Genomic DNA, 22460 nt, shown 5'->3' on the forward strand with positions numbered 1-22460 from the left:
GCTTGTTTCTGGGCTTTGCAGGGACTGGTGGCTCGCACAAAGCTGGAGAAGAGTGACGATGGAGACGAAGAGGGCTTTTGGGGAAACGAGAGGGAGGAGGAAGAGGAGAAGCCGAGACCCTGCTTAAAGCGCGCTGCACCCTCGCCTTTGCGAGTAAGCTCGTCGTAGTATGCGGCGGCCTTCGCTTCCTCCATGAATTCGATCCGGCGATGGAGTCCGACATTATAAAGTATTTAACCTTACTGCAGATAAATTATTTGAAGATTTACATACATACCACTCAATTCTCATGTATTTACATATCTAACACCTAAATTTTAATTTTTACATGCATGTTATGTGTATTTCACTCTAAAAGGAAAAACATAAAAAATAAAATTTTACCTATCAACCAACTAAAATATTGAATATTACATTTTTAATCACCAAAATTTAAATATAATATTTTAACCGCATTTTTCATTACGACCACTTTTTTTCTTACAAACTAATGAAGATTTTGAGTGAAAATTTCGGATTGTTAAAATGATTTATTTAAAATTTATGTGGTTAATATGCTATATTCAACATTTTGAGTAGTTGGTATGTAGTTATAATATGAATGATTTGGGTGATATAAATATAAAAATTGAGCTTTAGGTGTTAGATATGGGAATATATAAGAATTGGGTGGTATTTATATACACATCACATAATTCTTGTGTATTTACATATCTAACCCCTAAAAGTTTATATTTATATACATATCATTCAAATATCCATTATTACAATTTAAATTTACATATTTTTTTTTTTAAAAAATTACTCACAGATATATAAATTGATCACATCAAAACAATATAAATGTAAATATCAAATTTTGAGCAGCTTTCGGCATAAATTTCTTTTAGAGTATAATATCATAAGCTTACTAAAAAAGAAAATAAGCTAACGGTTTCTTATTTTATTCTAGAATTTTTTTTCCTTTTCACCCGCGACCCTTCCAGAAACTGAAATTGAGCAACCTTATTCATGTCAAAATTCGAGGCATTTAGATACTTAACAACAATTCTTATTTATTTACATATCTAACACCTAGGGCTGGCAAAACTGCTTATGCTCGCGAACAGCTCGTGTTCGACTTGTTAAGAAGCTCGTGTTCGGCTCGTTAATTTTGTTCGATAAATTAACGAGCTGAATATGAACAAAGATGTGTTCGTTCGTGTTCGGCTCGTTTTGACTCGAAATACTACTCATCAAGTTTATATATATATAAGTAGTATTTTAAAAAAGATTTAAAAAAAAATAGAAATAATCTAGACCGTAGATCACCGTGATCTACGGCCAGGATCGGACACCGCATGCTGCATGCGATGTCCGCACGCAATTATCCCTCGTTAAAATGACTCTTTGTTCGTGAATAGCTCGTGTTCGACTCGTTAAACAAACGAGCCCCTCCCCTTTTTTTTTGCTCTACTTTGAGCTCAAAATATAAACGAGCCGAACCCTAGCTGAGCATGGCTCGCTCATGTTCGACTCGTTTACACCCCTACTAACACCTGACTATTCATATTTACACATGCACTCAAATCTTTAGCAACACGCCAATAATATCATTATCACAATATTTTTAAAAGTGAAATACACATTTTTCAAATACAAATTTATGACCCCAATGTGTTATAAAGGTAAAAATCAAACTTTGATTATTAGTTATGTAAATACATAAAAATTGTAAGATATATATGTAAATTTTACCTTTTTTTTTTTGAAAAATTATTTTTAAAAATACTATAAAATACATCAAAATAAATAAATTAAAAAATAAAATTAGTTCTAAATGACTCCTAAATTATATCCTCCACAGGGATCCATCATTAGTACAATATAGTTAGTCGACAATTTTATTACAAGTCCTTGGAACAAATACGTTTATGCAAATTAAAATTATTTAAAGTTTCTCAATCGTGCTCAAAATGTAAAATAAAAAATCTCAAAGGAGCTCTTTAACAATAACAAAATAGAGAAAAAATGGATAATCAATTTAGTTTATATAATTTCAAATATGCCTTATATCTAAAGTTGTAATTTTTTTAATGCATTTGCCTTATATCTAAACTTGTAATTTTAATTCTATTTTTTATGTAATTATGACACTAATGTGTTATAGAAGTAAATATCAAAAATCAAGATATCAGAAGCAAATACATAAGAAATATGTGGCATGTATATAAATCCTTATTCTTAAAAATTAAAACAAACCTAACTTACTTAAAAAATCAAGAGGATTAAAAAGTAAATCACTAGCTTAGTTTCAATTAATCCCAATTTACACATCATTAAGAAACCAGGTCTAGTTTGCAAAGTTATCCTGAGGGCAAAAGTGCAAAAAATAGCATAAAACAAGCCTTTTTTTAAGTCTCCCATTTTGGCATCCATACTATGAAAGAGTTTAATCTCCATGAATAGTGTATCTTTCCCATTTCTTAGTTGGATCGTATATCTGATTAAAAAAAAAAAAGTTAATTAAGAAATAATTAATTTCAATGCAACAAATAATTAAGAAATTGGGACTGTTAGGAAGCAGTTGCGGCTTTGCATGAAATAATAGTTTTGAAACTATTATGAGGGGAAAAAAAAAAGGATATTTTTTAAACATAAACTCAGATATCACTCAAATCCTATTTATTTACAAATCTAACACTAAAATTCAATTTTTACATACACGCCGCCGACTCTATGCATGAAAAGGGGGTATTTCACTTATTAAAAAGTTAAGATGGTGATGTTTTTAACGTGATATGAAAGATTTGAGTGGTATAAATGTAAACAATTTAATTTAGGTGTTGTAAATACAAAGGAATTGGGTGGTAAATGCTATGCTGCATGATTCTTATGTATTATTTACATATCTTACACCTAAAGTTTGATATTTATATTCGTAAAACTATGGTATTAACTTCTTAAGGGTGAAATACACCTTCTAAGGCATATGTAAGTAAAGTGATAAGTATGTAAAAATTGAAGTATATGGGTTAGATATGAAAATACATATGAATTGTGGGGGTATGTATGTAAATTTTCCTAATAATTTTATGGATTTAAATGTGTAGTTCATCTTAAAAGAAAATACCTCCCATCTTGAAGCAGGAAAAATGTGCTTGTTCTTCTCATACCAGTGTCTTTCTACAACCTTCCCCGCATGAGACTGCAAAATATCAAACATATATACATTAACACAATAAAAATGAAGAAATTATACTTCACAATCTCAATCAGTTTCTCTACAATAAAACCAATCAAAACAATTAACTGGTAATAGATTGTTGTTGACACTGCTGTTGCTATGAAGTAGGCACACTTCAATGGAATGATACCTCATCTTTCTCTATGGTGGCATCGGCAACAGTTCGGACATCTTCGTGCACATCAAAGTGGAAAAGCTGCAGAATAGAAATCAACAAATAATATCATTATCAATTATAAACTAAGTTGCAAGTAAATGTAGTCAGCTATGGAAAGTTCTGAGTGCATGAGATTAGAAACAACAACGGATTTGATTCTAGAATTGGCGCTGTCAGGGACTTGGACTCCAAGTTACAAGTGTTACATGAATCAAATAAAAATATGAAAAAGCAACTTTTGAGGAATTATCTATTCAAATTACTATGATGATGAGTAATCAATCGAATATTGGCTTTATTTTTATTGTGGTTTCTCATATATATTGGTTGAGTGAATTAGTGGTGTGCTGTAAATTTTTTCCAGGGATTTGAAAAAATTATGTATTTAATATGAAAATTTGTAAATACAATGGCAAGTTTTAATGAATTTAAAGTTTACACCGTAGCATATTTTGACTGAATTTAGAATTTAGAATTCGGTTGATTTGGTCAAATTTGAAATACATCATTTATGTAAAATAATATAGGCAAGTCACCGTCACTCGCCGCTGTTGAAATTTACCGGCACCGCTACCTGCCGCCGTTCGCAGGCACACTTGGGCGCCCAACTGATCTATTATATTCTAAAGCTGCCTAGTATATCACAATCAAATTTAAGTCATTTGAATTAGCTTTATATAAAAAGCATTTTGTCCATACAAGTAATTCATAGTTATGTGTTTTGTCTACTTACAATTATCTTTGTTGCGCCATTGCAAGTAGCCGGTTAGAGAGAGGAGCTATGGGGCATGGCCAGGTCACCCCCTCACTTGGCGCTATGGAAGGCGGTGGAGGTAGCCGTGGAGTGCCAGTTTGTGTAAAGGATTACGTGAGGACGCTAGAGGTGGCTTCGTCGTCTGCACAAGGAGAGGTCTCTGCGATAGACGAAGTCTTAACTCCAAAGGAGTCGATAACCGAGAATAGACCGTCCAAAAGCATGGAGGTGGAACTAAGTGGTGACTTACCTGCTGTGGACAAGCATGGAAACCTATACAACCTAGGGCATCAGAAATGTTCAGAGATCCAATCGACGATTCTGCAAGGCTCAGTTAAAAATGGTGAGGCTGACGCTATGGAACTAGAAGGAGAAAAGAGGCTGGATGCCAAACAGGTGGCCACTCTGGCTTTGGGACAGCCCACACAAGGGACTTCAGTTGGCTTTGGAGATCAGGCCGAATCTATGCGCGATCGCCTGTTACAGTGCATGATTGGGAATTTCCACGGGTGGCGGGTGGAGGCTCGTCTATTGAGAAGCTTACTACTGGCAAGAACCCTCCTCATGATTATCGGATGGATGTGTTCGTTAATGGGGACTGTGATGGAGGTACGGATACCCTCATGGGAGAGGACAATCGTTTTTGGGAAGAATGTGCCACAGGTGTAGAAAGTCTCTTCTCGGCGGGTAGAGATAATCCCCCGTCTTCAACACCCCTGAAGGGTGTTCGGGTAACGCCGCTGTAGCTGACAGAGAGTTGATTCTCTGAACCGGATCTTCACAGCTCCATGGGGAGTAATCAGGAGAGCACACCATCTTCTCAGGGGATTGTTCCAGTAGACAGCTTTGGGGAAATCTAAGTGGGAAAGGGTCTCACGTATTGGGACAAGGACAACCGAAGCCTATGATGTGGAGAAATCATGGGAATGCTTGGAGGAAGCCAGTTCTCATGTACAAATAAATGAAAGATTGGATAAAAAGCAAATCTCCCATTACAGTTCTTAATGATGAAGTCGTGGATGCGAATCAGCCACGATTGGAAAGGATGGTTGTGAGTAAACTCTTAGGCCGAAAAATTCTACGCTCTGTTCTACAGAATAAACTCTATCGGAAGTGGTCTCACCTGGGGGGCTTTGAACTTATAATAGTAGCGCCGGACTGTTTATCAGTATTTTTGACAATGAAGAGGCGTGTGATGAAATTTTGCCTAGGGGTCCTTGGTTCATCTCGGGATTTATGGTGGGACTTTAACAGATGGTTGCTAGATTTCTCACCAAAGTCCATACGGGGACTTTCCTCACCCGTGTGGGTTAGATTCCTTTACTCACCTGTGTGGGTTAGATTCCCGCGACTTCCCCTTCTCTATTGGGACACTCATAATATTACCAAGATAGCTTCAATGATTGGACAACCCCTCTGGCTAGATGCTCAAACTAGCACGTGGGGGAGGAGCATGTATGCAAGAGGATTTATTCGCATGGATTTATCTTCTCCACCGCCGAAGGGGGTGTGGATCCAGCGTCCTCGTGGGAGGAATTTTAAACCTGCTGAATACGAGGGAATCAGCAGCTCTACTATCGATGTGGGTGGTATTCTCTGCTGGAATTGTCGGGGGGACCTGCAAGGCTGCGGTGGGCAACTATCTGGAACATATTATAGGCAATCATGATGTGCATATCATTGGTCGCATGGAGACCAAATCCGTGGACCTTTGTAGAAGGGATATTGACAAGACTATCTGAATGGCTCGGGAGTTATTTTACCAACCGGCCCAAGGGATTTCGGGAGATATTTTGGTGTTGTGGAAGCACGACTTGGTTCAATTTTCGGTTAGAGAACATACGAATCAGTGTACCTTCGGAATGGCTTGCCTCCCGGATGGGAAACTGTGAAATATAGCATTCGTATACGCCGGCGACTACTTCATCTTGGGAATCCCCACATTGGTTGGAGGGAATTTCAATTGCAATACATCTCAAGATGATAAGAAAGGGGGGAAAAGGTTCATGAATTCACTTGGTGCTAGGGAGATGATGGAATTCATGAAGTGAACTTCACAATGTCAACTTCAGCGGACTTCTTTCACTTGGTATAACAATAAAAGCAGGATGGAAAAGATCTGGGTTCGACATGACCGTATTTTGGTTAATAGGGCGGCACTTGACCTTTATTTGGATATTCAGGTGAAACAGCTCCGAATATTCGGACCACTGCCCGGTGCTGCTTAGGCTGAAGAGCTCTAATGCCATAAATCCTCATAGATGGCTCAAATTTGAGGATGTTTGGCTTTCGAACCCGGCAGCACACAACATTGTGGAGACGAAGTGGAAAAAACACGACTTTGGATCCGAATCGAGTACTCTTGCTAGGAAATGCCACCAGACCATAAAGGCCTTAAATTTTTGGTGTAAGAATAAGATACGAGAACTTGGGGAATTAAAAACTAGACTTGAAGCGGAAATCAACAACCTCCAACAGCAGGATTGCTCGGCCCAAGGACTTAATGAGGTGCCGAAAATAGAGCTGAAAGCTAAAGTTAATGAGCTAAACTCTAGCTTGACCCGAATCATTTGTTCTACCTCTTTGTTCTTCAAATATTAATGATCTAAACTCTACCATAGGCCTAAACAGGGCTCCATGGGCGGACGGTATAACCTCTTTGTTCTTCAAATATTTCTGGTATTTGATTGGGAATGCTGTGTGTGAAGCAGTTCAAGAATTTTTTACCAGTGGCAACATGTATCCTGAGTAGGACACTCTTGTGGTTCTCATACCAAAGGTTGAAAATGCCGGCACTCCGTCTAACTTTCATCGCATCAGCCTTTCTCAAACAAAATTGTAGGCAAAATTTTGGTGAACCGATTGAAGGAGATTCTCCCTCATCTTGGTGCGGAAAAACAATGTGCATTCGTGCCTAATAAATCTATTTCTTCTCATTGTTTATTGGCACAGGATTGGATGGGCCGCTTTCAACACTCCATCTCTACGACGGGCTTCATGGCAGCTAAACTCGATATGGAGCAAGCTTCTGATAAAATGAGCTGGACCACGCTACGTCTAATGATGGAAAAGCTGTAATTTCCTCCAACATTTCAACACTGGATTATCCAATGTATTATGAACCCCCGGTTTGCAATCCTCATAAATGGCAGGCGAACTTCTAGGTTTGAGGCAAAGTGCGAATTCCGACAAGGCTGCCCGTTGTCACCATACTTTTTTATTCTATGTTCTCAACTTCTCTCTACCTATCAAACAGAGTCATTCCTTGGGCGTGAGTGTATTGCCGGCTAGCACAAAAGTCTCTCATTTTTGTGCTAGGCTAACTTTAGACAGGTCTTTCTTTTGGGAGGCTCACACTTTTGAATCCAGTTTTTTAAGGCTCTGTTTGGGAGTGCTTCCATTCCGCGGCGCAGGTTTGGACCGTGAAAATTCGTCGTTTGGGACGGCATTCAGCGGAGACGCCCAGCATTTTTTTATTGAATGCGGACCGCGGGTTCGACCCCGTGGCCCGCGTTCGGGGGTAGCGTTTTTACGTGTTACCCCCTTCTTCTTCGATTCCGTAGAGAGGCGCGAGCGGGAGAAGACGGTGGAGTTCGACGCCCCCGGATGACTTCGATCCGAACAACCCTCACGCTGATCCGATGGCAATGCTAGATTACAAAGAGTACTTGGTGAGGGAGAAGTGAATTCAGATTGAGACTGCAAAGATTATCCGTGAGCGCCTTAAATGGTGCTACCGCATCGAAGGTGTCAACCATATCCAGAAATGTCGCCATCTTGTCGAGCAGTATCTTGAAGCCACCCGCGGTGTCGGATGGGGCAAGGATCACCGCCCACCTAAGCTCCATGGTTCGTTCATCTTTATTTCTTTCCATCTTTATTGTAATCGTTTGTTTTTCATGCTCCCTTGTTATCATGATTGAACGATTCAGGATCTCTTAACTGGTTTCTTTTATTAGGACCAAAGAAGGTTGTCGAGTAGCTGGACTGCCAAGCAATCTATGTGAGGCCTATTTCTTTCCTTTTTTATGCGAGATTGGGTTTTTAAAGTTTTGAAAAGAATCAGATTATCAACAGGTTTTGGAAATCTATGGAATGAAATTGCCAATTCTTGTGTAATTCTTGTTCTCTGTATGAATCCTTTGTTGACTATTTTGCTTTTCCTGGCAATTCTGCTTTTGCTTGTTTAATTTTTTGTTGTCATATTGCAGATGTCCCAATTAGATTAAAGGACTTAATTGTGAAGCACTTAAGGCCTATATGAAGCTAATAATAGCTAACATTAAGTATTAAAACCTGAACTCTTATGATATTATATATGGCATATTGGAGGAAAAGAGCTTATTTATGGCTGCTGTTTTGCACTAGTGTCTTCTCCAACTAAATACATCTGCAGCGACTATATTATAAATAATGTAATACTTACTTCTGCTTATAAAGGGGATGAAGTTGGGAGGTAGGTGATGGTATTCTCAATCTTTTTTTTCTTATAAATACTCGTTCTTTGATAGTCATTTCTTTTTAGCTTCCTCTTGTGTTAAAGTTGTGATAAAGATCCTTAAATTCATTTATTTTGTTCTTGGGATATGATTTATAGTATTTCTATATATTTTGTTTGAATCCTGATGCTTTTTGACAATTTAGCATAGAATCAAGAGAAGCTTTATCATTACTTCATGGGCATATGTGTTTTTATTCCTAAACAGAAGTTGCTAGCACTTTGAGGGCTTACTGAAGTTTCAAAAATATGATAGTTATATTCTTCTTTTAAACAGTTTTACCAAATACCGACAGCTGGTTTCACACAGCTGCACCAAACAGGCAGCCAGAGCCAGCGTTCCCGCAGCAGCTTCCTGGAGCAGCGCAGCTGCAGCTGCCCCAAACAGAGCCTAAATCTGGCTGAGGAAGATGAGTGTGGTTGAATTTGGAGTCATCAAACGATGGCCAGGTAAGGTACTTTGTCAAGATATCCTTTAGTTGGGCACTGGGGACACAAAAGGAATACAAATTTCCTCGGACTCACAATTTTCCTTGATGAAGTGTCTGTCAATCTCCACATGTTTCGTACGGTCATGCCGGATCGGGTTGTAGGCAATGATAATGCGGTCTTATTATCACAGAACAACTGCAAAGGGTCTGAGGTTGGCATACGTAGTTTGCGGAGCATGATGTGTAACCGAAAAGTTTCACATATCCCCAAGGACATGGATCAGAATTCAGCTTCAACAGTGCTTCGGCAACCACCGACTGTTTTTTGTTTTTTCATATGACACAATTTCCTCACACAAATGAGCAGTACTCGGAGGTAGATCATTGATCATGAACTGATCCAGCCCAATAAACAATTGTATAAACAATAATAGAACGAAAGGTGTGGCGCGAGAAAAAACAAACATGAGCCTAGTGTGTCTTTTAAATAGAGGAGAATTTGGAGGACAACATGAAGATGGTGCTCATAGGAGTCATGCATGAATTGACTTGCTATATAAAACGCATTTCATATGTCGGGGCGTGTATGGGCGATGTAAATGAGTTTCCCCATAAGGTATTGGTAATGAGTCTTGTTAATAGGAAGGAACTGCATTAGGAACATCATATAATTTCTCATTAAAATCCATTGAGACAGCCACCAGTTTGCACAAAATCAGATTGTTCTCTGTTAATAGATCAATCACATATTTGCGCTTAGAAAGACAAATGCAACGAGATGACCAATTAACTTCTATGCCCAAGAAATATCACAGGGATCCCAAATCATTCATTTCAAAGAACGTAACTAGAATGTCTTTCAAAGTCTCCAATGTCGGTAGATCATGTCCTGTGAGCACAATATCACGACATGGACGATAAGAAGAGTAATCTGGCCATTGAATGCATGCCAGAAGAAGAGTGTGATTCGATTGACTCTGAGTAAAAACATGTCCCATTACTACTTTTGTGAACTTGTCAAACCAGACTTATGGGGATTGCTTTAGTCCATAGAGGGCTTCACAACCGACACACTTACCCTAAGGAGGCAGTAGAGTCAAAGGCAGTGGGAAAAAACATGTACACCTACTTTGTAAGAACTGCATTCAAAAACACATTTTTGACATTGAGATGAAATAAGGACCAATCTAGATTCACTGCAAGAGAGCAAGACCCGAATGATATTTAACTTGGCGACTGGAGCAAATGTCTCATAATCAACTGTGTAAGTCTCTGAATATCCTTTGACGACCAACCATGCCTCATTGCGCTCAAAGGAACCATATGAGTTAAACTTGATGCTAAAAAACCATCGTCATCCAATTGCTTTCTTACCCCGAGGAATATCTACGACGTCCTGTGATGGTTCCTCTGAAGGACATTCATCTTCTCCATTGCTGTAGATTTTCAGGCCGGATCCGCTAGTGCAGCCTCAATAGTAGTCGAGATTTGATGATCTGTCAAGTCAGTAACAAATGCTCTCTAGGTCAGAGATAAAATGTGGAAAGAGACATTTTGTCATGGAATAGCGCGAAGATGCCTGATCGCGTACCTTACTCGGGGAACCCACCTCATTTGGAGTGGGACTGGTGCCGAGGATGTCGCTAGGAGTAGATTTAAGGTCCTGCAAGGACAAGTGCGTTGAGTGTAGACACGAAGAGGGAGGAGAAGATGGCGGAACAACAAGAACCGGAGATTCCTCGGTGACAGGAACGATCGGTGGAACATCTATAAGAGTAGGATAATGAAGTGTCCAAGAACTCTAGCTCCCCCTCATTAGAGATCGAGTAGAGAAAATAGGGGATACTTTCAGAAAAAGAGACATCAACACTCACATAAATTTTGTTTGTGATTGGATCAAAGCACCGATATCCTTTTTAAGTGGTAGAGTACCATAGGAAGACACATTTTATGAATCTGAGATCAAGTTTACTCTAGGTGAAGTCAGTGCTCCAAACAAAAGAAAAACCGATTGACAGGAAAGCATGTCATCAAGACGGTTAATGAGGTTTACAAGTCGTGAATTTTAGAGGGAAAACTATTTATGAGATAGGTGACAGTCAATATGACATCATTCCAAAAATGTTTCGGGATATTAGATTGAAACATCATTAGAGCGAGCAACGTCAATGAGATCTCGATTTTTTTCTCTCGATTATTCCAATTTATTTAAGAGTATCCGCACACGAGCTATAATGAAGGATTCCCTTGCCAAGAATTCACCTAAAATTGAGTTAAAAAACTCAAGACATTTGTTGGTCTGAAGGATCTGAATTGGAGTTTTGAATTCGTCAAAAAATGAAAGTGCAGGAGTTTTGAAAAGAGACAACAACATCCAAGTTGTCTTTTAAAATATAAACCAACATTCATCCAAAAGAGGTCAACAATCAAACTAAGAAACCACTGTTTATTAGTGTAGCTGGTAGTGCGAGAGAATCCCCATACGTCACTGTAAATGAGTGAAAAAGGAGCGGAAGGCGTGCTAGTGCGGGGTTGGTAATGAACCCGATAATTGATATATCTCACAATTGAGAGAAAGACTTTGATTAGAAAACATCAATGGATACAAATGTTTATTTGAAACTAGGATGACCCAAACGACAATGGAACAACACAATGGGACATTCAATGACTCGAGATAGGCTACAACTGTTGAGTGGTATGTCCTCGTTCTCTGTGTTTTTCTCTTGAAAGTAGTCGTCTAACTACATGCTTAACAGTTCCAATCATCTCCCCGAACAACGATCCTGAAATACACTAAAATCATGAGAGAAATTAGCAATACAATCAATACTACATGTCAACTACTTAACAGATAAAAAGTTACATTTCAATAGTGGTACATGTAACACAGATTCCAGACTTAGACAGATCGTTAGAATAACAAACCATTAACCAACAATGGAATTATTGGAGTCATCCGCAATTCTGACCATATCTTTTCCATGACATGGATAGTATGTCGATAAAGCTTGCGAGCAACTAGTCATATGGTCCGTAGAGGTCGACCTTGACGGATGTGTGAGGTCGACGGGCCAGCAGAGAACTGATTGGATCCAAGTAGCTTGATTAAATGCTCCATTTGTATTTGCAGAGAGTCGGATGATTTTGGAATGTTCTGGGTAGGAGCCAGTTGAATCGTGGTATACTTTGATGTTGTAGTAAGACTCTTGACAGCAGAGGATTTGGTCGAATATTTATATGTCGATTTTCCGTGGAGCTTCCAAAACTTATCACAAGTGTGGTTGGCTCGCGAGGGCTGAGCGCTATTAAAAACCAAAGTAGACGATTCGGTTGAAGGGGTGGAAGTTCCGAGCATGACAAGTCTCTAGTTCTCTTCAAAGCGGATCTTGGTGAAGGCAGCACGAGCGGAAGAGAATCCCAACCAAGAATACGACCCCGGACTTCATCAAGACCTTTGTTGAGGCCTGTCCAGAATTGGAACATACGATCATTTTATACAATTTTCTGGAAGAGAGAAAAGTCGACCTAAGAGTCCCAAGTGTAGTTCTAATACAAGTTGCATTTCATACATAGTGCCACCAGGCCATTCTAGTACTAGGTCACGGTCATTGATCTCTATTTTGCCTCTCGGATCTTCTTAGGCACTTCATAGAGTTTGTCGGAGTTTCTTACATCTGAGTAGATATCACGGACTGTCGTCCAGAGGGCACTAGCAGAAGGCATGAACATATATGAACGACCAATCGAAGGTAGGGCTATCAAAACAGCTCGTTTGCAAACAGTTCGTGTTCGCGTTCGATTAGTTCGCTATGTTAACAAACCGAACATAAACATTTTTTTGGGCTTTATAAATAAATGAGTCGAACACGAACAAAGATTTGTCCGGTCATATTCGGGACATTTTGGCTCGAAAAAATTAAATTATATATATATTAAAAGGAAATCAGTATTTGACAAAGGCCCAAATACCGATTTCACATGCACTAGGCCCCATGATGAGAGTCCGCGTCATGTGCCTAAATATTCGATAACCCAACATCACCGGGGATCGAACCCGTGACCTCAGGGGACTTAGAGTGGACCCCGCCAACCAATAGGCCACAGCTTGCAACACACACACACAAATAAATACATAAATAAAAATAAATAAATAAATAAATATCCATATATATATATAATTGATAAATAGTAAGTGCCTACAAACCTACAAAGATTTATAATCAATTAAATATATTAATTTAAAAAATAGAATAAAAATATATTAAATTAAATTAAAATGATATTTTAATATAAATAATAAGATTTAATTCTCGGCCAACCCTTAACATACTACGGCTTAGTGACTAGAGTTATCAAAACGACTCTTTGTTCGCGAATAGCTCGTGCTTCGCTCGTTAAGCAAACGAGCCGAATACGAACACTTTTTTTTTGTTCGAAATATAAATGAACCAAATATGAATAGTGATCTTTTTGAATGAGCCGAACACACGCTGAGCCTAGACTCATTTGTGTTCGGCTTGTTTACACCTCTAATTGACGGTTCCATGAAATTGATCAGCCATAACATGACCATGAAGTTCTCCGTTTCTCAAACTCCATATGTTGGGTCAATCTCGGAGGTTCACGAATTATGCTTGTGACGTGACCGAATTTCATGCATCCTTTAATGAATAAGGACATCTCTTGGAACCATTATAGAAAGTTAATTTTGTTTGGTTTGTGAGTGAAGATCAAGAAGTTCATGTTGGCTTCTGGTCCTCCGGTCAGCATGGGAACAGAGGTTGGAGTTGAACCTCAGGTGGAATTAATAACACTTTCAGATGAGGGCCTGGTGATGGAGGAGTACGCTATGATTCCTACTGAGCCAATAAAAATTTGGTTGGGATTCTGAGACATCGCCGGATTTCAGCTTTTAGGTCACCAGCTGTTAGGTAAAAAAAAGGCAATCCAAACAACTGCAAGAGAGAATAGTTGTTGGAGAAAAAAATAGCAGGGAGGACCTACAAGGACGTCTAGTGAAAGAATCTGCCCTAGAGCAGGGAGGAGGTTGACGGTTGCCAAGTTGGTCGGCGACTGTAGGGGACAACAGGGGAGGGCAGATAGCTGCTAACTTCAGCTGCAAAGGCTGGCGGCTAGGAGCTCCTGCGGGAAACCCTGCAGGGAAGGTTGGCGGTGGCTAGGATCTAGGGTTAGATTCCAGCTCTAATACCATGTTGAAATATTGGAGTAGAACAACATTATCTTATTTTTAGAAAGAGGGGTACATAAACCCAATTATAACGGGCACTCATAAGCAAAGAAATAAAAAGCAGAATAAAGGGAAATAGAAAAGCAAATAACAACAAACAAAAGAAAATCAACAAATTAATAACGTCTAGGAGTAGCCATTATTATTTTAATATTCTAATAATTTAGATATCTGACACCTAAATTTTACTTTTTATATTTATACCACCCAAATCTTTCATATCAAGTACTACCATTTTAATTTTTAAAAAGTGAAATACACTTTTTCATGCATAGATAAAGTATGCAATACATTAGAATGAGGGGCATGCAAGTAAAAATTAAAGTTTAGATGTTAGATATGTAAATACATAGGAATTGAGTGGTATGTATATAAATTTTTGCACGAAGATCGCAGGTTGTGGTTTACTATGATGCTTTCTTGTGACAAGCATGAAAGTTTTAGCCTAATTCTGTGACTTGAGTGTAAGCTATAATTTAAAAGGTTTGCATTTGCCACTTTATGTTAGTTGTAACATGTCAGATATATTGATCGGATTATTGTTGGCCGATTGAGATGAGGAGTTTGAATTTAAAATTAAAAGCAGGTTTGATTATTATCTATGGAATAGATTAAACATGAATTTAGCTAATACTGCGCTAACCAAATGGATTACCATAGGGATAGAAATCTATAAATTGATTTTTCAAGGCATGTAAAAGTACAAAAACTTTGCTTGAATTTTTTCTTATAATTTGAATAGTGCGGTAGGAAAGTGGATATGTGATTCATTTAAGTCTGATGTAAACGCAATTAAAGAAATTAAGAGGAAATCATCTCCTTCTACCGGCATCAAGCCTAATTTTTCTTAAGCCTAATTTCTCTTAATTTAATAATTAGGCATTTTGTTATTATTTCAACATAATTTAATATTGGGTTAATTAGCGCTCCTGATTTTGCTCAAATTTAGCAAATAAAAACGTTAATTTGTGAAAATTAGATGATTATATCTCACTAATTTTGCATTGTTCTAAATTCTGGTTGAACTACTTAAATAATTTTTATCATTTCATCACCATTTGGGTTTAAATTCTAGTATTGCTTGCCTACATTTAAGAAAGTGAGTGGCTGAAATTTTTGCTAGCTTGAAATCCACAGTTTCCTTTACTACAAATCATATTAATTGTATTAAGAATCCTGAATCCTATGTCATCCCACATCATAGGATTTTTAAGAAATCATATTAGGATTCCTTTGCATACTACAAATCATATTACTTGTATTAAGAAACCCTAATCCCAAGTCATCCCACATCATAGAATTTTTAGAATATCCTTCCATTTCTATATATCGTTTTCTTCTTACATTCTTCACAAGTTAGAATCTATGATTTCTTATGTGCTTGCACGTACGAACAACAAAATTTTAATGGCAGTTGTTTTTTTGGGGCATTTACATTAATAGCCAAACATATTATCTATTTACATATCTCACACCTAAACTTTCATATTTACAAGCATTGCACTCAAATCTTTAATATCACATCAAAAATCACCACTTTTTAAAAGTGGAATACACTTTTTCATGCATAGGTTTAAATCAACAAAGTCCTATGTATGAAAATATGAAAGTTTAGGACTCAGATATTTATATGCATAAGAATTATGTGCTACTTCTATAAATTTCTCAAGTTTTTTTTTGTTTTCATTTATGCCCAGTTAGCTTGGATGGATAGTAGAATTATTCCACCTAATTAAGTTAGATATACACAAATAAGAGAGCGAGTGAATGAGTGAATGAGACAGAGGAGAACTCTTTTTGCATGGTATGCTGCTATATTACAAGAGACTTCCTAGTCATGCATTCAATAGAAAAACACATGGCTTGATTCGGTTGCACAATAGAATTCAAATTGAGTGAGCAGACAACTATGAAAATAAAAAAATGCTACTATATTTGGAAGACTTGAAACAGAGTAAATTAAAAATCAAATGAGAATTTTGAAATTGTATGGGATAAATACGAAAAGAGAGATTATTCAATCGGCAAAAAAGTGCAGAACCGGCCACATAGCTTAACAGAAATGATAAAAGAAGGATCAAACTAAAACAAAGATATGAAAAAGATAAAATTGCTGCAGCAGCAATTATCAATCAGTAAATGGAAAGAATGCTTTCAAGCAAAAACAAGAAATCTTAGTTAAGAAGATCTACATGCATACCACTTATTTCCTATGTATTTACATAACTAACACCTAAACTTCGACTTTTACATATATGCCACCTAACCTATGCATGAAAAGGTGTATTTCCTTTTTTAAAAGTTTAAATAGTATATTTTTTATGTGATGTAAAAAAATTGGATGGTGTTAATGTAAAAAGTTAAGTTTGGTTGTTAGATATGTAAATATATATGAATTGAGTGGCATGTATGTAAATGCCCCCATTCAGTTAAAAAAAATGGCAGAAGAATTTAACCAGGGATTAGAAGACAGTCATACAAAAAAGAAATTACCGGTCCACTTTTCCCTCTTGCTTTGTTGATGATCAACTCATAGAAACTGTATTGCTGAGAAATCAAAATCAAAGAATTGCATAAACTTTCCTCTCATTGAAACAAAAAGTTAATCAAAATTAGGGGTGTCAAATCAGGTTCGCTCATCGGGTTCAGGTCTGACCCAAAATTAACATTAGGCATAAAAGCTATTCTGGTCGTATTTTGATTGATTTCGGGTTGGTGGTTCAATTTTGAATCAATTTCAGATTAGCATGCTAGTTTCGAGTTAATTTTTGGTTGACTAATCAACTTGAACTCAACCCAAAAAATTAAACGGATAAGGATTCCTAACCAAAACCCGACCAGGAGATTATTCAAGTCAACCCGAACCTGAATTTGAATCAAGTTCAGGTCGAGCTGGCATGTCGGGTGAATTTTTGACGCCCGTAATCAAAACCACTGCAGAAAATAATGAGACGTACATGAGGAATGATTAGATCTTCTTTTACATAAACCAAGTTCTCCACCGACGTTGTTCTGATCTCCCGAAACTCGGGGGCAAGCTGCTGCTGAACAGCCCTAAGAAATTCTCCAATGGTGTCGCCTTTCCGAACCTAAACAATTAAATGATCAGAGGAAAGAAAGAAGAGGATCAAAAGAGTAAATAATGAAGGGGTGAATGCATCATTACCTGTATAACTCTCCTGTGCCCAGCACCATCCCAATAGCTGTAAGTAATTTCAAGAGGCTCATCTAGAATACATAAGATCGTAATTACCCAAAATATGTTTAAAACAACGAAATATTTCTTGAAAACTTACTTCGAATTATCTCCTGCTCACGTAGCCATTGCTTACATAATCGCTCCCTTTCAGCTTGTTCCTCAGCCTCTCTCTCACTGAAAGATCATCCTTGGTACCACCAAGTAAGGGATCAGCCAAGACAAGAAAAAACATACAATTAACTGAATAATAATTAGGGAAATTTACATAGGTAGCACACAATTCTTATGTATTTAAATATTTCACACCCAACTTTCCAAACACATGCATGAAAAGGTGTATTTGACTTTTAAGTAGTAATAGTGCTACTTTTTATGTGAGATTAAAAATTTGAGTGTTGTGTGTAAATATGAAAGTTTAGGTGTGAGATATGTAAATACATAAGAACTGTGTGCTACGCAAGTAAATCCCCTAATATTTCGGGGAAACAAACAATTGAATATAAAAATACCTATCAGGTAAAAAGCTAGTCTCGACTGTTGGGTCTTTTCCGAGCTTTCCATTCTTTTGACCTGAATGTTCATCCATTGAAAGATAGCGAACACATGTAAGCGTGGTGTTGTGACGATTTTGAAACACATCAACAGCTAACCAAACGACCAATAACTTTATAATAATAATTTCTTAAATTAGAAACAAACCAAAAAAAAAAAAAAAATGCTTCTTGTGCAAGCTTATGCTAATACAAGCAGTTGTCACTAAGACGATGAAACCACACTAATATTTATTTTAAAATTTCAGAGTTATGAATTGAAGTGTTTCTAACTCTCCACAATTACGAAGCCCGTCATTTTAAAAGCTAACAAGCCCACACTAGTCTACTATTCACTTAGAGAAAAATAATATGTATAAAGGGAGATACAAACAATTACTTACCTATCACTACAAAACATTAAAATAGAAATAATATCTGGAACAAAAATCCAGGGTCCATATAGGTTAGCAAGATTTGGAAGGTAAGCATGAATGTTAAGTAGTTTTGTATGAGCAATGCTTTTTATTTACTAAATAACTGTTTAAAATGATATGCTGATAGAACACAAGGACCTCATCAGAGACTATAAAACAATGTGAAGAGATTGGTGTCTCCAATACATTCAATTCAGACACTAATATTAGTTTGAACCCACATTATGACATTAAACCTTCCTGAGAACAGGAAATCATTAAGTTCATTTTACAGTTAAAAGCAAGAAATACAAATAAATAGAATCTACATTATGAAGGAAACAAAGTTTGAATCAAGATGATAATGATAACATAATCAACAAACATGGTAGGTCATAAAGATAATAATAATAAAATAAAAATAAATAAAAAACATGGTAGGTCAAGGATCCTGTAACAAATATTAAAAGATGTGTTGTTAGCTGGTAAAACATGTTACAGCCAGTTACAAATGATAGGAAACACAAAAGGAACAATTCCCAATTTTACCGGGACTTAGGATCAATTAGAAACTATACCACGTCGCGGAATAACGGGATCGCACCAATTAGATAAAAAACCGGAACAAAAATTAAAATAGAAGCACAATCAAAACAACCAAAAAAAATACACGAGAATTGACGTAGAAAAAACTCGAAAACGAGAAAAAAATACAGAACCACACCACCAAAAATTTCTACTATTAAATTTAAAAAATTTTACAAATAACTCACACAAGTTTTCACTCCACATACAAAGAAAACTTACAGAACTCACTCCACAATCTTCCATCTCCGATTCGACACAAAATCACACTGAATCACTGAAATCCACCTCTTTGACGCTCCTCAAATTCACTGAGAATATCGTCGAAGAATACCTAAGGAAAATACACTAAGTCTTCCCTTACGGCGCCAGAAATCAGGATAAAAAAACCAATTCCTGACAGATCATGGCGCATAGGCACCCAAACTTGGCGCCTATGTGCCTAGCTCTCGAAAACAGGCACCTATATGGGCGCATATGCACCCAAAGACGGCGCATAGACGCCAGATTCTCTGTTCAAGCAGCACCCAAGTGGGCGCTTAAGCATCCACAATCCAGCGCATAGGCGAGTGCTTTGTCCCGCTGCTCACCAAATCAGTCTCCACTCATAACAATTTCCCGCTATTTCCCGCATAGAGACTAATTATACTGAACACCAGTCCTTTGTATCTGCACCTCCATCTGAATCGCCATCACAACACGTGTTGTGATCACGTACAGTGGCTACCCCCCGCCTCAACCTTCATGAACCCACTGAAAGCATAACTTCAGTTTCTCAACACTCACCACTTTTGTCAACATATCTGTAGGATTCTCAATTGTATCTTTTCTAGAAATAACTATTATCTTCCAGAAGAAATTGAATGAAATATTACCTGAGCTATGTGTGTTTCATCCTGACATGAAAAACAGTGTTCTTAGAGAGATGAATCGGCCTTCCAATCCCCTGCTTCTTGCTTAAATCTGTCATAGAACTCTGTAGCCAAATCATCTCCTTGCTAACATCAGTAACAACAACAATATTCGACCTCTGTAGTAGAAAGTGCAACGATTTTCTGCAACTTGAAAACCCAACTCATCACTGTGCTCCCAATTTCAAGATAAACCTAATTTCATGATATACCCTATTGTATTCCTATTATCCACATCTCCTGCCAGATTTGAATCCATGAATCCCTGTAGACCAATCCCTGCACTTCCATAGCAAAGTGCACTGTTGATTGTTCCACTCAAATACCTGAGAATCCACTTTCCCGCCTCTCAATGATGCATGCTCTGATTGCATATGTATCTGCTGACTACTTCCACTACATATACAATATTTGTTCTGGTACAAATCATAGCATATATCAAACTTCTAATTACTGAAGAATACGAAACTCTCTGTGCTTATTATGCTTCAGAGTTAGGCGACAACTCCTTAGATAGTTTGAAGTGACTACTTAAGAAATTACTAACTAGTTTCGCCTCACTTATGTTGAACATCTGTAAGATGTTCTCAACATACTCTGCCTGAGACAAATTTAGTGCTCCTGCACTGTTGTCCCTGCTGATTCTCATTTTGAGGATCTCCCTGTTTGGACATTAACTTTCATCTCAAACTCACTTGATAACTGTTTCTTCAAATCCCTGATTTTCTTCATATTTATCCCTACAAACAGCATGTCATCGACATACAAAAGAAGCAAAATATAACAGTAACTGAAATGTTTGATCAAACAACAGTGGTATGTCTGACACTTCTTGTACTCACTGTCTGACATAAAACTGTCAAACCTCCCGTACCACTGTCTCGGAGCCTGCTTCATGTCATAAAGACTTTTCTTCAATATGTTGATCAAACATTATTTTCCTAGAACCTTAGAACCTTGTGGTTGCATCATGTACAACTCCTCCATGTAAGAAAGTTGTTTTTACATCCATCTGCTCCAAATGTAGATCTTCCTCTGATACCAGACTCAGCACAACCCTGAAGATCATCATCTTCCTACTAGGGAGAAGATCTCTGTGTGATCCACTCATTCCTTCTGCAGGAAACCCTTCACAACAAGCCTTGCATTGTAGCGCTTGCCGCCATCTGACTCTTATTTAAACCGGTAGACCCGCTTATTGTGTAGTACTCTTTTGTCATTTGGTAGTACTATCAAATCCGAAGTTTGATTTAACTCCAAATATTGCATTTCTTCATCTATGACAAGCTGTCACTCCCTTAAATCTTCAACTTAAGTGGTCTCCTAAAAGTACTCTAGTTCACAATTATCAGCTAGTAAAAAATAGTGTAAAGAAGGAGAATACATGTGTACTGGTCGTGTCACTCTGTTGGATCTTCTGACTTTTGTAGCAAACGACTAAGGAACTTCCAGTGCTCCTTCTGGTTGATCACTTGTTCTTTCTCCATCTTCCTGATTACAAGTATCTTCTATCTCAACATATCTGAATTCCTCAAAAGTATCTGACGAACAATCCTAATTTTTAGTCATATCTTTGTACATCTCCATTTCATTGAATATGATGCCCCCGCTTCTAATGAATTTCTGATTCTGGTGATCTCAGATTGTACTCAAACTCATTTGGTCATATTCAATGAAGGTGCATTTGACATATTGTAAGTCAAGCTTGCTCTTGGACCCTGTATAAATAAGCACATATGCAGAATACTCAAATACTGATAAATGAGATAGATATACATTTTTGTCACTTCAAGCTTCTTCAGTAAGCCTTCCTTCAAAGGTGCTAATGGACTAGGCATATCAGATAAACTGCGGTATTAACTACTTCAGCCCAAAACAGTTTTGGCAAGCCTGCATGCTACCTCGTGCTCCTAGCACGATCCGTAATTATTCTGTTCATGCGCTCAACCACACCATTCTGCTACAATTATCTTCGGACAGTGAACTCATGTTTGACCCCCTCTCTAGCACAGAAATTTCTGAACTTCTGATCACTGTACTGTTAACCTCATTTTTAGTGAGGTCTAGTTTTCCTCTTAGGGTTTAGGATCTAGCCTTAGGGACCTCCCTTCAACTATCTTAGAACCCTAGAAATGAGACCCGCCTCGTTTTAGAAATCCAACCCACTTCTGTACTCTTTTGTGGTTTCGCGTGTGTGGTATATCGACTTCTAGCACTTAGAATGATGAAACCAACATGAGAAAACCCAAAAGTGATTCCTATATGACCTTTTAAGCCTTAGGGTGGCCTTTTGCACAATTCGCACTCCCGCGCGCACAAACTTCGCAATTCGAAGAGTCGACACGTCAGATCGGCACAATTCACATCGCTTGCACTGTTACCTGTCGAAGACTCGAACAGACTTTTCGAAACGATCGATCACGAGTCGAAATTTTGTGAAATTTGAATTTTGACGCGTTTTTGACCCGATTGTCGACGACGTCGTCCGAGCGACCCACGATG

The 22460-nt window shown here is 37.7% G+C and overlaps 2 protein-coding genes across 2 annotated transcripts in view; both read right to left on the minus strand.

Moving 5' to 3' along the window:
• LOC110026196 overlaps nucleotides 1-22460 on the minus strand; it is a gene marked incomplete in the record, with an annotated part of 97417 nt that overhangs the window by 46035 nt on the left and 28922 nt on the right.
• Nucleotides 2217-22460, minus strand: part of LOC110026194 (protein XAP5 CIRCADIAN TIMEKEEPER) — a 42636-nt gene continuing 22392 nt past the window's right edge. The window contains exons 5-12 of the mRNA XM_020727054.1: nucleotides 18026-18086; nucleotides 17614-17690; nucleotides 17484-17545; nucleotides 17275-17406; nucleotides 16811-16864; nucleotides 3357-3422; nucleotides 3113-3187; nucleotides 2217-2482 (exon numbers count right to left, since the gene is read on the minus strand). Of these exons, the coding sequence (XP_020582713.1) occupies nucleotides 2432-2482; nucleotides 3113-3187; nucleotides 3357-3422; nucleotides 16811-16864; nucleotides 17275-17406; nucleotides 17484-17545; nucleotides 17614-17690; nucleotides 18026-18086 (578 nt within the window). The 3' untranslated portion in view covers nucleotides 2217-2431. The remainder of the gene's footprint in view (nucleotides 2483-3112; nucleotides 3188-3356; nucleotides 3423-16810; nucleotides 16865-17274; nucleotides 17407-17483; nucleotides 17546-17613; nucleotides 17691-18025; nucleotides 18087-22460) is intronic.

Source organism: Phalaenopsis equestris, unplaced genomic scaffold (genome assembly GCF_001263595.1).
Source record: "Phalaenopsis equestris unplaced genomic scaffold, ASM126359v1 Scaffold000359, whole genome shotgun sequence".
Taxonomy (NCBI): Eukaryota; Viridiplantae; Streptophyta; class Magnoliopsida; order Asparagales; family Orchidaceae; genus Phalaenopsis; species Phalaenopsis equestris.